The 15,499-nt window shown below is 31.0% G+C and overlaps 2 protein-coding genes across 2 annotated transcripts; one reads left to right on the top strand and one right to left on the bottom strand.

Annotated features, from left to right (window-relative positions):
• Nucleotides 1–4,131: 4,131 nt before the first annotated feature.
• Nucleotides 4,132–6,234, bottom strand: LOC108688752 (cysteine-rich hydrophobic domain-containing protein 2). Its single transcript, XM_018195122.1, has 4 exons — nucleotides 5,604–6,234; nucleotides 4,961–5,171; nucleotides 4,602–4,718; nucleotides 4,132–4,507 (listed from the first exon to the last, which is right to left on the bottom strand). Exons 1-4 carry the CDS (start codon nucleotides 5,720–5,722, stop codon nucleotides 4,457–4,459), a joined length of 498 nt encoding a protein of 165 aa, XP_018050611.1. The 5' UTR covers nucleotides 5,723–6,234; the 3' UTR covers nucleotides 4,132–4,456.
• Nucleotides 6,235–9,911: 3,677 nt separating this feature from the next.
• LOC108688751 (chymotrypsin-like protease CTRL-1) lies at nucleotides 9,912–11,556 on the top strand. Its single transcript, XM_018195121.1, has 4 exons — nucleotides 9,912–10,125; nucleotides 10,508–10,849; nucleotides 10,982–11,208; nucleotides 11,389–11,556. Exons 1-4 carry the CDS (start codon nucleotides 9,960–9,962, stop codon nucleotides 11,554–11,556), a joined length of 903 nt encoding a protein of 300 aa, XP_018050610.1. The 5' UTR covers nucleotides 9,912–9,959.
• Nucleotides 11,557–15,499: the final 3,943 nt, after the last annotated feature.

Genomic DNA, 15,499 nt, shown 5'->3' on the forward strand with positions numbered 1-15,499 from the left:
AAAGCTTACATCCGCAATTACATTGAAAATTATAATTAATTTCCAGTCGCTAAAGAATATCGATTAAAAGGAATTCAATAAGCTCGAAATATATTCGGCTATTATACAACCGTACGATTTATTTTCAAACTGAAAAACAGTTAACACAGTTACACAAATTTACATGGCTAACAAACGATGTGTATAAAAGATAATTATAGCGGAAAACAATTAATCGTCATATAATAAATCGTGTTATATCGACTGTTAATCAAAAGCTTTTTACGAAACGATATTTACGTATATTTCATTACGTCATATCTCACATTTCTGCATCTCAATATTATGATGCTCTGAAAGCTTTTTTATCCATTGCGAAATTATGATATGCTATTTCGATCCGTCATGTAATCTTGTGCAACGATATCGCGAGCTTGCGAGTAGTTATTTTATTAATGCGCAATATATATTTATATATAGGAACCACTCTCATTCTATACAAATATATTTCTTAACATATATTATTAACATATAATATTTACATTTACATGATTCACACAAATTTACGAGTAAAAGGCACATGTTGAAACCACGATAGCCTGATAATAATTTTACTATTAGCCACTTTTGCGCCAAGGATGTATTGCAACTACAATTTGTCTATTGACTTCAACTTTAAAATGTTAGATAAATAAATGCTTTGGCAAGTTACAATCTAATGTCACTAATGTATTTAGTTTAATGTAACGTGTAATATGATATGCGATGTTATGTAATTTACTCGTATCGATTAATCTGTTATGTCGATATCTTCTCGATATCGTCATGTTATACGCAATTTGCATAAAAAAAATATTCAATCTAGAACATAAATTCAACACCAAATTTTATATTCAAATTTCCTGATAATCATTTCGTTTACATTTCTCTTCTATCAAAAATATATTCCTTTCCCCTGATCTTTCGCAATGTAATCATCGATATTATTTAACTTCGATTCGCTATACATTTCCTTGCAAATTTATCATCCTATTTACATTACTATTATATTCTTACGCTTTAATGTCAATATCTAAATTCACACACAAAATCGTGTTACTGAAAAAATATTTTCGCTCCTTAGAGTGATATATTCGATCCTTCAAATAATAATAAATGAAAGATTTAAAAAGTAAAAAACCAATTTCGGATAATTGGCTTTCTTGCAATGTACATGTATGTTTGTTTTTAATTCAGAGTGTAAATATGTTTATATATTTATAAATGGATATATTTATAGACATTCCATGAAGGAATGCGATGCATTGAATGATATGAGCAACTCGAAGAATCTTTACCGAGTGATGCTTGATATTTCCATTCATACATTCAACATGCATGATATTAATTGAGCTTCTCTGCAAAACAACACATGAATTGAAAAATAATCTTAGACTATAGAAGTGTACTTGCTTAAAATTCATGATTTCCAAGGTGACTTTTATCATTAAACCAAATATCCAAGAAAATGCACATAAAAACATTAATTATTTATATATATTTACGTGTACTATGCAAACTATGTATAAATTATGTGCCGTCATGTGTTGTAATCTAGATAGCTTATTATTTATACAGAAAATTTATATGTATCTATAAATAAGCATTTAGTTTTTATAATTATTTCCTTGTACATTGTAATTATCATTTATATTATTATTTTTTTGTATTGTGATATATCTAAAAATATTCACACATGTGCAGAGTAATAAAACATCGACGGAAAACAATTCCTTAGTTTTTTTCTTTTACCGAGTGCACATAGTTCATAGTCTATGCGAAGGAAAAATCATGTAAATATTTGTGTAGATAATATATGTATACATATATAAAGATTATTAATTAATTTTTTAGTATACGTGGCCTTAAAGATTGTATACTAAAGTATTAATAAATTAATAAACTAAGTGTGTATATGTAATTATATTACTTTCAAACTGAGCGTTAATGTTACATACATTTTTCTGATACTTGGTGTAATTTCAAGAAAGTATAATTAGACCGTATTTAATATTCAAGAAAATGCGAGCAAACGGAATAAAATCTGCTTTTATTTGTTGATACGTTAAGTAATCTTCATTTTTAGAAATATACGAAAATTGTTTTTAAGCATAGTTTAGAACCATATTATGCGTCTCTCACTTTGACCAATTTAACACAGCCCTTATTTTATTATACGCTACCAAGAGGATTGCGATATTCAGTTTAGAAAGCACATATGCAATGGTTCCATTACACAGTATATCGATTTCTATATATAATTCAATATTTGTTCAATGGATCGATTAGAAGGACATTCAGTACAGAAATACCGACACTTTTGCCCGCTATAGAGTTATTGGAAAAATAATAATCGTATAACAATTTGTTCGTACACACGTGTCCGAAAATATGATAATATGATTTTTATGATCGCTTATTATTTGATATATTATCAACTATTCAACAGATCATTAAGAGTATAATTGTTCCATATTTTCCTCAAGTGAAATGAGAATCTATATAAATAGCTCTGTTTGCTTTATTTTTAAAAAATATTAATGATAGATGGATTATAACTATGGTATGTATGATTGAAATCAGATATGGCAATAGAGCGTTCTTATTAATCTATATGACACAGACACTTTTAATGCAAATGCTTGTTACTTTGACTTAATTATTCTACAGAATAAGTACAAATATTAGAGAAACAGAGTAAATCTGATATTCTATAAAAGGCTTTAACGTGTAGAACCGCATAAGATAAAGCACGGGCGTTATGTGTAGTTGTTTGTGATACACATTCAAATTCAAAACTAGTCTTTTGTTCTCGATCACAGCCACTGAACAGCAACAGAAACACTTGCAGTATTTTCACATGTTTTTGCGTATTTTTCTATAACCATTTTATGTTTTATGGGCGTCTGATAATGAGTAAATTTGCTTGATTTTTTTTTTCTTTAATGCGAAAGTAATGCGGAGCTGATAACAGTCGCATTATCATATATTAGACAAATTGTTAGTAGAGAAATATCTGTGCGGAACCATATTAAACTGCAATGTAAAATAGTGCCTACACAACAAAGTTCCTTTACATGGGAGACGTTGTTCTGATATTTTGGTAATCCTGTTTTATCTGAGAAACAGTATATTATATATGTATATATATTAACAAGAATAGAGTAAACAGTACTGTGATAGCAATGTGCCACTTAAGTAAATTAAAATGTATTATTATCCATAAAATTAAAATTTATTAATAAACAATTTCATTATTCTTCTTAAGACTAGTTTAACATTAGTTTAAAAAGAAAACGAATATGTGACAGAAATGTCCATGCGCTAAGTGTTAATCATTCCTTCTAAAAGTCATGCGATTGGACACATAAAATTATGCAACGGCATATACGTAAAAAGTGATAACGTTGATTTTTTTCATTAAAAAGCAAGAATTAATGAGCTCGTTCATGGCAGTTTTCTACAATATTTTCTTATGTTCTTCTGTGCCCAATAATTGCGCTGATGCTATTCTACAGTTCCGTACTGTTTGCCCTATTATAGATGCGTTTTGCAATTAAAATTTCATCTCATCGGTATATATATTTTACATTTATCAGCGATTGCTATCTATATTTCTTCTAAAATCTATATCGATATCTCTTAATCGCGCCTGACAATGTATGCTTCTTCATTTCGGATGATTTATTCGTGTTAAAATATTTTGTGAAATTGTATCAGAAAGTAAAGTTACGCTTTACATTTCATACTTTCTAATATCACGGTGGTAAGAAATTAACCTATAGTTAAAATAAGTTTCTATTTTCTGTATGTACACGTATGTATGTACAACATGAGTGTGTGTGCATGTAGCATTATGCACGATTAGACAAATTGATTAGCATGACTCATTTTGACGTTATTATCCGTACTTTAATAAATTCGTTGTACTGAATCAGATTAATTTCTTACCTGAAGGCTTAAATTCTAGTTGACGAGTATAGATTACCAAATGTTATTCGGATAAAAAATGATGATATTATTCTTGCAATTACTGAATAAACTAATAAATAAAGCTTTCGAGTAGTTTTCAGCGCAAAAAATTTAAAAATATAGAAAATGATCTATGATTTATTCCAAATGAATATCTCTGAGAAAATAATCATTCGATTTGTTTGCAATATTTTTTTAGTTTAAATTAATTGTAAAGAATTAACAGTTGCCTTTTTCTTTCTATGATCAAAATGTAATCTATTCTCTGTTACGTCGAATTATTGTACTGTGCATTCCTACCCAGAATATTTACAAAAATATGCATTACATAAGTACTAGAAAAGTACCTATATCATCGTAGCGGCACTTTATCTTCTCTGTATTTTTCTGCATGTCATCAGTTGCACATTGCACATTGCTGATTATTTGCATTGTACGTATTATTAATTGCACGATTGCCCATTGTTTAATCGGGCCTATAGATTGGAATCTTTGGAATAAATTCAATCAAAAGAACCTGTAATGTCAAGAAAACCGAAATCAATATCATTACAAAATAAGACCTATTAATATTTTCCTAAAATTCTAATAATAATTTCATAGTGTCTTACATATTCCATCATGGAGGAGCTATCGCATCTTTGTTTTGCCAGTCTCCAATGTAAACCGAGTTTATGGTAGAGCCTACTATTCTCCCATTCTAACAATTTGTTTAACGAATGCTGAGTCTAGAAAGATAATCCTTGTTAATGTCTTGTATGTATATATTAAAATCTAATACTATTATCCAACTTGTAGCTTATATAAACATTACTCTCTAAAACTTTTAAAGTATATCTCACTCTAAAGAGTGAGAATTTAAAAATTGAGCTACTTTTTTTCAAAACTGTATCAATTTTCTTTAGAGTGAGATTCCATTCAAAAAAATTTAAAGAGTTATAAATTGGACTTTCTTACAATTAGTACGCACCCTCTTGCTCAAGCAAATGACAGGCCACAGAGAACATCCTAGAGTACAGCAACAGCATACACAACCGCAGAATAACCACTTAACGTTAACAGGTAAAGTCTTTTTCAATACACTGTTCACTCTCATAACAGTCGCCTTGAACTCTTCTGGAGCTACGCGGGACATGAGGCCGTTGGGAAACTCCGATTCAAAACGGTTACTGAGACCGAATCTGAAAGAAAAATCGCACATATCGATAACATTTTTTTTACATAGTAGTTTTTTTTTGCGACTTGGATGAAATTTTTCATTGAAATTCTTTCGAAATGGAAATAAAAATATTGACTCGATTCTAAGGTAAACAACAATTTAATTATGTAAGTTCAGCAGATCGCTAAATATGTATTTTTTTTCTGAGAAAAAAAATAACATGATGTCGCTGGCGACATCGAAACAACAATGGGAGAGACGTGAATGTGTTGCCAAGTAGAACATCGAAATTAAAAAGATCAGGTGGCTTTATTTGCATTCTCTTCTTTGTGGAATCCTCTGTCCTCCCCCTCCCCATCCCTCCCCCCCCCTCTGTCCTTCCAGACAACAAAGAACTTCTCGGACGCGCGTCTTGAGCCTCGGAGTGACGCGGCGCTCCACGAAAGAAACTTACACTGTCATGTTGCCAGCCCCGCGGATGACGATCGGGTCTGGCACCATCGCGACATAGTGATCCTCTAAGTGCTGTTCATGTTCCTCCTCCTCCTCGTAGATTGCGTCAAAATCCGCCATCGTGCTCCCTCTCGGACTCGCGGCCTCCCACGGACGTGAGTCGCTCGTATATATCGCGTTCAACGACGATGATAGCAACACTGCCGCGCGCGCGTCTCTTACCCCTCTCGATTAGCCGGCCAGGTCGTCGTGGTTGCTGGTCATCAACGACGACGACGCCGCGCGGCGCTCTCGCGAGCGCGTTCCTCTCGCTCACATCCCCGCCGAGACGGTGAGTTTCCGGCACGTCGTCACGTTCGCTCCGTCACGATTATTGCGAGTGACGATCATCTCCGTCGCGAAACCGGGCTAGGCCAGCTGCTAAACGCACTCTTGATGATGACGATGACGACGGCGATAATATCGATATCGTTCGCCAGCGTTCGCGTATTATGTATGTAATGTCGCCACTCGCTCCAGATCACCGATGCACAGTGCACTGCGGATAGTGCGGATATGATATGCGTAATGTGATCCGCTCGTTCACGATCTCTCCTCCACTCCGACTGCTCCGAGCTCCAACCTGCTCCGATCTCAGGTCTGCCAACAAATGCGCAAACGCGAAGGGGTGATAGTGTGAATTAGTCATTGGTGAATCCAGAAATTTGTCAAGGGCGGGGGGACTGGAATGCAAAGCAAGCAAAATTTTTTTTTTAAGTCAAATATGAAAAAATAGAATGTTTAAATTATTATTAGCATTATCTCAAAGAAGTATTATTTAAATGAATAATTCATAAGATGTTTTATTCAAAATTATATTAACATAAAAAAATAATGTAATAGAATCTATGTATATTTTTTATACCTACAGCAGTTTTGTAAATTAAAAGATATTTTTGGAATTAAAATTGTAATTTCAGAAATATTAAAAATATTTATAACATTTTGCATAGATATTTTTAAAAAAAGATTCCAAGGAGAGGGCCATGTTCTTTATAGATCTCTCGTAAATTCCGTCAGTGGAACTGATGGCTGGTGCGACTATTCTAGCGCATGCGTAGCAGCACAACTGCTAGCAGACGTTACATCTCAACCGTGTATATTTCGCTGCAAAAAAGGATGTCAGTAGATTCCCCTTTTGTAAAATTCATTGTTTAATTTCTTTAGATTTAAAGAATTTTTTGCTACGTCACGCTATGTGATAGAGTATATATATATATAATAAATTTTACTAAAAAACTATATGTGTAATATATGCTGCATATTATTAATTAACAAAAATTGTAATAAAATAATGGATAATATTAATAATAATTTATATAGGCCTTAAGAAAAATATTCTGTGTGCAACATCTTAGCATGAGTCTCTCTTAAAACAGATCACGTGTCCATTGACGCATTTGTACAAAAGTCTATTTAGAGATTTGTTCAATTTGCAATGTTTATTAGCACTGTTCCGATTTTATTTGAATAATGAAAACAGTTTTCAATGGGAATATTCTGTATATTTATGGATTCCTGTTAAAAAACAATTATATAATATCTGCATTTCTTTCTTCGCGAAAGAATCGGAATTATATTTATAATTTCAATAGCATAGCAGGATTCATTAATTTAGATTTTATAACTTTTCAATTCATTTTCCAGTAGAAATAGATGATACACATAATATTAGTGTCAATTTTATTTTAATTCTGACTTGTTTCTAAAAACTATCTTTCATCGATTTTCAACTTTCGATATTTTTCTTTTTTCTTTGCAAAGTTATTTAGTCTCTTTTGAGAAACTACTTTCTCTCTGATAGATAGACAAAACATACTTTCTCTTTTCTAGTCTCCTACTATTTCTACCTTTCTGTTATTTCCATTTCCGGGCTTTCAAAAATTCATGGAATTAGTATAATCTTTAAGCTTTAATCTTTGACTTTAATGAAAAAAACAAAAAGCCATAATTCGAAATATAGGGTGAATCAGAGTCATTGAACCAGCTCTAGGAAAATAATTAACTGCATGTTATAATTTAATTAGATAAGTCGATAATTTTCTCATAGGGTAAAAATTGGTTCAACGACTCTGATTCACCCTGTATATCTATTAATTATCGCGGGATAACTAAAGAACGCTAACGTGACCGAGCATCGATAATTCTGTGATATAATAAAATACATTGTGCGATAACAAGCAAGAAAAATTGAAAAAATTACAAATCGTGTCTACAATCGATTAATACTTAAAATTTTAAATAATTATCCGTGTCTTTCTAAAATGAATATAAAAGATATAAGAACAAAAGAATGACAAATAAATTAATTTAGCTAATATTAATTAACTATTAATTGTTTGCTTGACTATTACGCTACTATATTATATTAATATACCGCTTCCAATTCTCTTTTTCATAAAAGGAAAGAACCAAAATAATAAATCTAAATAAGTTCATTTTTAAATAAATAAAAAATATAAATAATTAATCTTAAAATTGAAATATTACAAAGTGATTTAAATTAAGTTTCCTTAAATCATAAATTTTTTTTTCATAATTCCTAAAAAACAGATTAAATCAGTATTACTATTTAGCTCCATTGTAATAACGCCAGTAATGTTGGAAATAGCCAAAAATAAACATTAATTTGATATAATTAATAACAAAATCACATTCAGTAAGATTAAACTGAGTAGATATTTAGTAAAATAGAATTGGAATTAGATAAAATTTTATGGGAGATGTTACATAATAAATTTTTAGTTTGACTTTTTACGCAACTTGAAACACTTCTTGCTACAATATATTACGCAACATTACATTGCACAAATTCCTTGAAAACGTCCTCGGAATTCGGAACAAAGTTCCTTGGAAGTTATTCGAGTAAATTCCTGTTCGTTTAATAAATATAATAGAATTATTATGTTAATAGATGTACTAAAATGGAAAGTAATCCGCAAAAAGATTCATTTACATTGTATGTTTTTTAGGCCAATTTCGAACTCCGCAAAGAAAGCGAGAACTGCCGATGTTGCGTAACACGTCGTTCGCAAGGGAAAAGAAAGATTAGCACGATTAGTCGTGCGATTTAACGGCACGCGAAATCGGACTACAGTGGACGAATACGTCCACAACTCAGCTTCACAGCGTGAGATTCTTGGGACAATAAATGATGAATCATGGCATTACGTATCACGCACACGCATTATCTCTCGTAGACTGTCCATGCGTGCAAAAATACTCTGAAATCATTACTTTGAGCGCGTTTCAATCAGAGTGCAACGGCCGCTCGACTAGAAATCGCGGAACCGTCAACAGCACAATAGAATGATTGTCGATCAATTCGATGTAACAGTTGAGATTAATAGAAATGACGACATCTTCTCTCCGACGCGCTAATTTGCCGCGCAAATTTGCAATCGGAACGATAACTGTTTAGGATTGGGTAAGTTAACTTTTTTTTTAAATTAAGTTAAAGTTAAGCCTTGAAAATTTCACTTAATTAAAATACAAGTTAATCCATAATAAAATTAATTGAATTGATAATAAAATTAATTGAATTAAAAGTTAGATTATTAAAAAAAAATAATTAAAAAGTTAAACTTGGTTCGAATAAACAATCAAAAAAAAAGTTTAACTATTTTACATAATTTTTCATATTTTTCCTTTTTCACAGCTTATTTATTGAATCTGGTTATTTTTGTTCACAAGTAAAATTATACAATATAAAATTACTAAATTAAGTTAAAAAGTTAAGAGTCTAAAATATAATAAGTTAAGTTAAAATTAATTAACTTTTTAACTTAACTTTTATCTTTTTAACATAGCACTTCCCAATCCTGTAACTGTTGTATACAATAATGTTTAATTTGTCATTGAAAGAACGTAGTAAAAAGAAATATTTAATCAAAGCTATATCATTACTTTTATATAGTAAATTAAATAAAAATAAATATATATTTGATAAAAAAAAAATATTTTAAAATAGAGCAAAAAGTGCTCAAACACAAATAAGAGAATTCCATTATTATTTGCAATATAATATTGCAATTATAAATGTAATATCTTTTTATTAGAGTACAATTTCGATAAAATTTAAAAATATTTAAATAGTAATAATTCACATATACCGATGATAAGTTTGGCAAAAAGAGAAGTAAAACATATGGGAATCGGTGATAATAATCGATTAATTTTATGATCTATGACAGAGAAATAAAGTGTTAGGGCTAACGTATTTCTTCCACCTCGTGCAAATAGTTTCTCCAATCTGTGTTATACTTGACTGACTAAATCATAAATAGCAGTGAGACGCAAAACTTTTCGTTATTCCGCTATGAATTCGTGGAGTGCAAAGGCTTTCGTATTTTTCCTGATTGTTTCAGTGTCGCGTAGAAATGCTCAACAACAGCCTCAACATTTCAAATTTCATAACAAAAAGATCATTATTGATTTTAATAATGGTACCATCACGATCAATAAACAGCCATTCGTATCGAACAGTGAGTACATGTCCCTAATAATTAAAGAATTCGATAGTAAAAAATGATATTATCATTTTATTCTATTAAAAAAATCAAATAATAATTAATATAATAAGCATAATAATTTAATAAGCAAAATTTCGAGAACTTATCCTTTCAATAATATTCGATTTGTAAATAGTTTATCATGTAATTTATTTTTTATCAATGCTATTATAGATATTATATATTATATTTGTATAAAGCCTAGAACGGCTTTATGATGTCATTCAGACATGCATGTTGTCTTAAACTTCGCGTTTTTATATTTATACATCAGTATATATTTTTATTTTCATTTATATCTTTTTCTTGAGAGAATCCACTGTTTTTCTGTGAATATCTTTTTGTCATCAAAAAGCCAAACAAATGGAGAGGATAGTCGGTGGAAGTTACGCAAACGACGGTCAATTTCCGTTCATGGCCGTGGTGCATCGGTTGATTGATGGTAAGAGAGTCGCTCAGTGCGGCGGTACCATCATTTCGAAAAGATGGGTGCTGACCGCAGGGCACTGTATCGCCAAGTACCCACAAAGATTTTTCGTGATATTTGGAATCACTGATAAGACCGGGATCGGTTACAATGTAAATCGGGGACCTGGAGTCTCGATGATGACGACACGGGCTCACGTACATCCATACTATTTCTTCAGCAAGAACGATATCGGATTGTTACACCTGCCGCAAGACATTCCTTTTTCAGGTAAAAAAATATTCGTCGATGGAGAACGCGTGGCTTTATAGCATTTCTTGATAAAGAACTTCAGAGATATAACAGATAAAATTAATAATCATAGAATTATAGTTTTTGGTTCAACGAAATTGTAATTTTTAGAAAAAATCCAACCGATACATCTGGCTGGTCTGAAGGATGGTAAAGTTATGGCCGATACGATGGCCTATGTCGTTGGATGGGGTCGCGATGGATACGGTTCCAAAGGAACCAAGAAACTTATGTATGTTCTAATGCCGTTAATTTCAAAACGGGAATGTGTCTCGTATTGGAGAGTGGATTACAGAAATATATGCACGAAACCAGGAACTGGGAAAAACGCGTGTCAGGTGACAAATTTAATATATAAAAAAAAGAAATAAACAATAATATAATACAATAATATTGTATAATTTCACAAAAAAAAAGGAAATTTAAGCATTATATATTTACTCAAATTTAAGAATAAGTTGAAGTTCCTCACAGTTAGTTATTCGTTAAACGTTTTATTCTACTGCGATATGTCTTAGGGTGATAGCGGAGGTCCTCTTTTTGTAATAAAGGATGATCAGCCTCTACAAATTGGTATCGTTAGCTACGGAGACGCAAATTGTCCAAGCGATAGACCGGGAGTGTATACTAGAGTAGCAGCATTTGCAAATTGGATTCAACGTGTCACTGGAATGCAATTCGAATAAATAACATTATGAAGATAGATCGTGTCTTTCTTTAATTACAAGATTTCTCGATAATCACAAGTGTACCCTGTCATTTTAGTAAAATTGTAATTATTCTTCTCTTATTCTCTCTTTTCTTTGAATATATCATTCTCTTCAGATATTATTTTCATGTGCTTTTAATGTAAATGATAGGTATGTACAGTATTTCCTGAGAGATTACAACTTTACTCCAATCTGCATTACTGCAAAAATATATGTGTTCTAATTTAGCTTATAATAGTTGTAATTAAGATAGAAGATAATTACAAACGATTTTTTTTTGTCTTCGAATTATTGTCTTCATTTCCATCGAGTTATTATCCATCGAGTAGCCAACTCATAGGATAAAATTTTCTTTTCGCGTTAGGGATAAAATAGACAACATCGCGATATTACCGACAGTGGCAATACTTTGTCTGATAAGATTATTATACATTATAATAATAATATAAAGCTAATTAAAATAAAATTTCTATAATTATTTAAAATTTTGTCAATACGTTCTTTTATGTAAAAGTCAAATTAAGAATTATCTTATCGATTGTTAATTTTATGTAGTAATTCACTTCTTGTTCTTGGAGTCCGCGTATGATGGCGACATTGTCTCAATGTTTATAATTTGCATTTAATAAATGCAACATATCGTGGAAAAATCACAGCATTTACTTTATAATAAATACATTATATTTATCTTTGATAAAAATATTGTTATAATCTCTCATAATATTTTTAGAGTTTTATTTTTAGAATTTTTCATACTTACCCCTTTATAAAAATATTAAGATACTTTTCAAGTTTAAGAGCTTCTTCAGATTTTATGAATTTTCTTTGGAAATTATAAAGCGAAAAATCTTACAATATTTTAGAATTTATACAAAATTCTATAGAAAAAATGTTGACTTTCTTATTTTAAAAAAATGTTCTAAAATTCATATTAAAAAATGTAAGAAATAATATTATGGAGAAATTATGACAAATTTTGAAATTTATATAAAAATTTTAAAAATTATATAAATAATTCTAAGAAAAAATTTTCGCCAGAGGTATTATTAGATTCTCGAAAATATTGTGTTTGTTTATTAATTTGCATTATAATCTTATCCATGTAAAGAAATGTGAATTGCATATTAAAAATATAATTAATAATTTATTTCTTTAAACATATAAGTAATTAAAAAAAAAATGATTTCTTCATTTTTATTATCAATTAGGATGAGCCTATTAATATTTGCGTACGCATTATTCATACACTGATAATACGCGAAATGTGAAAATCATACGTCAGTAATGAAGCAATGACAAAATTTTGCAAATCATTCGTATCTTCCGACCTTTTTGCGCAACGCGCAAATCGTCGTGTCAATTGTCGTGTATTATTTGATGGCATGTGCAGCAGAATACATATCGAGCTTCGAGAGTATAACTGTGCCTCTTCGGACGTGTACATAGTAATCACGGACGGCACAGTTAAAATGTGATTAAAGCGGTCACGGATGGAGCCGGCGCGATTGTGGGGCCGATAAAAATCTCGGCGAAACAGGCGAGGAAAGGTGATGAGATGCGACTTATAATTGTCTGGCACGAATGCAGAACAGAGCTCTGTTGTCCTGTTCGGGCGGCTATTACCGCAAAATCGTAGCGAAGGTTCCTTCCTGACAATGAGTTTAACCACCTGCCTCGGCGACGATCCGGTGAAATTATTGCTTCGGCGCGAATTTGCGACACACGAAATAATATTGAAGAAACTGCAAAAAATTATTAATCGTGCCAAAAAATAATACAATTGATAAACAGATAAAACTGTTATGGACACTATTATTTTATCTGCATAAAATTTCATAACTTTAACTGAGATTTAAAAAACAAATTTTTAAAAAACAAATAAAAATCGAATAAATGAAGCGGAAAATAAAAAGAGATATGTTCCAAAGCACAATTTAATTTTTGTTAGTATTTTTTCTTAATAAAATAAATAAAATATCGATAAAATATCGATAAATAAAAATCGTTAGAGTTTAAGAATAGAACTTTAGCACGTTTCGCGACGAGAATGGATTTTAAAATAACGTTTGTATATAAATCGCACATCTTTCTTCGATCGTGGACCACTTATTAACAATTTGAAGAAATCATAATTAGAACTTTATCCCTGCGCATTTCTGTCCCGGATTCCTTTAAATAACTCGACGTGTATAATTTACGATATAATGCCGGGCAAGCGCAATTTAGCAAGGGTGGATCCTTTTTTCGATACAAAGAGTTTCATTGCTTTGTGCTTGCAAAGAAGAAGTGTTTCAGTCGAACACTAGGTTAATTCCGATGATAATACGCGCGCTTTTGTGTACTGGCCGGCGTACCATATTTATACATTTTTACACGCCAATTTTACGGTCTGCTGAAGCGGCTGTGTATGATGCAGCCATGGCACTCCGACCATTCTTTAGCTCCTCTTTCATGTACGAAAAATGGAGAGCCGTGAGAATTTGTAAAAATATTTTGCGCTTTATTTCATTAATAGAATTTAGGATAAGACAATATTTTTTTCTTATTAACTTGAAATAGTCATTTAATTTTTTATCGCGTAAACAATTACCCGGAATGATTTTTACATTCGAATTAAAACTATCATTAGTTATATAATATATTGATTATTGATTATTGATCGTATGTATAACTTATTAGTATGAGATCATTGTATATGTATCGATTTATTTAATATTTTCTAAAAAACAATTTAGAAACCTAAATTTGAATTTTCAATCAGTAAAGAAATCTGTGATTGAGTTTTATTTACTTCGTTATTAATCATCTCAAGTGACTATTCCTGAATAAATAAAATTTTAAAATTTGATCATTTAGAAATTACTTAACTTGAAAATACAGGCAGATCAGCCTGTATATTACGCGTTAAAAGATACGTGACAGCGTCGGTTAATAATATATCTAGACGTATGTTATATATAAACACGTTCCTGTGGCGAAAGTAGCTGGTCACGATTTAACCTCGTTAATAGTCTACATCATCAGAAAATTGGTTTTGTCTTAATCTTAACACCGTCTCTTCCGCGATGCACTTTTATATCCTATATAGAATTAAATTATGTTTTCTCGAGAATAATTAAATCCGTGTTTTAATATTACCATTATCCAGCTTGCATATCTGTGGAATATAAATATGTATAATTAATCAAACTTTTCTTTGTTTCAATAATAATTATTAGTTTCTATTCTTCATATTTTTCGTATTTTGTTTTAACAGAAATTAAATCTGACAAAGAAGCTAAAACCGTCTTTAAAATAAAATTCAGAGTATATGGATAAAAAATATTTAAAAAAGTAATATAAATATTACAATATTTAAAAAAAGTATAAACTCACAAAGCAATTACTTATAAAATTAATATTCAACATGTGTTTCTTGAGTAAATATTGTCCACACACAGAGAGAAACTAAATTACTTAAAATTTTTGCTTCAACACATGCAAAATCTCGAAAGAGAGATAACGTTAAATGCCATGATTTTAAAATTAGAATATCAAGATCCTTAGCAGGCAAGATCTCGAGAAATCCTCAAATCAAGATAGGCAAGTTTATCCTTTCAACAATCTTAAATCGGGCAACATCTTATTTTTGGTATTTAGAGCGGTCTCTTCAAACGTCGATGCGACCGTTGACCGTCGTGCTCGACGGTTGATCCAAGCTCGTCGTAGATAAACACGAGAACATTTTACACGACGTGTCTTCCTTTTCTTCCACGTCGTAGAGGGGGTTAAAAAGACGGCGATTAGTCAAGCGAAATCGTCCATCGCGTCTGAACATACGAGGAACACATGCAACTTGAGTTACGCGGCACCTCTCGAAATAGAGAGAGAGAGAGAGAGAGAGAGAGAGAGAGAGAGAGAGAGAGAGAGAGAGAGAGAG

The sequence above is a fragment of the Atta colombica genome, unplaced genomic scaffold (genome assembly GCF_001594045.1).
Source record: "Atta colombica isolate Treedump-2 unplaced genomic scaffold, Acol1.0 scaffold238, whole genome shotgun sequence".
NCBI lineage: Eukaryota > Metazoa > Arthropoda > Insecta > Hymenoptera > Formicidae > Atta > Atta colombica.

Excerpts from the sequence above, each read along its gene's own strand:
- LOC108688751 (XM_018195121.1), top strand. The coding sequence starts at position 9,960 with ATGAATTCGTGGAGTGCAAAGGCTTTCGTATTTTTCCTGATTGTTTCA. Across the intron at positions 10,126-10,507 it reads ACAGCCATTCGTATCGAACA|CCAAACAAATGGAGAGGATA; the intron begins GTGAGTACATGT and ends GTCATCAAAAAG. Across the intron at positions 11,209-11,388 it reads CTGGGAAAAACGCGTGTCAG|GGTGATAGCGGAGGTCCTCT; the intron begins GTGACAAATTTA and ends GATATGTCTTAG.
- LOC108688752 (XM_018195122.1), bottom strand. The coding sequence starts at position 5,722 with ATGGCGGATTTTGACGCAATCTACGAGGAGGAGGAGGAACATGAACAG. Across the intron at positions 5,172-5,603 it reads GGGGCTGGCAACATGACAGT|ATTCGGTCTCAGTAACCGTT; the intron begins GTAAGTTTCTTT and ends TTTTTCTTTCAG. Across the intron at positions 4,719-4,960 it reads TCATTTGCTTGAGCAAGAGG|ACTCAGCATTCGTTAAACAA; the intron begins GTGCGTACTAAT and ends TTATCTTTCTAG.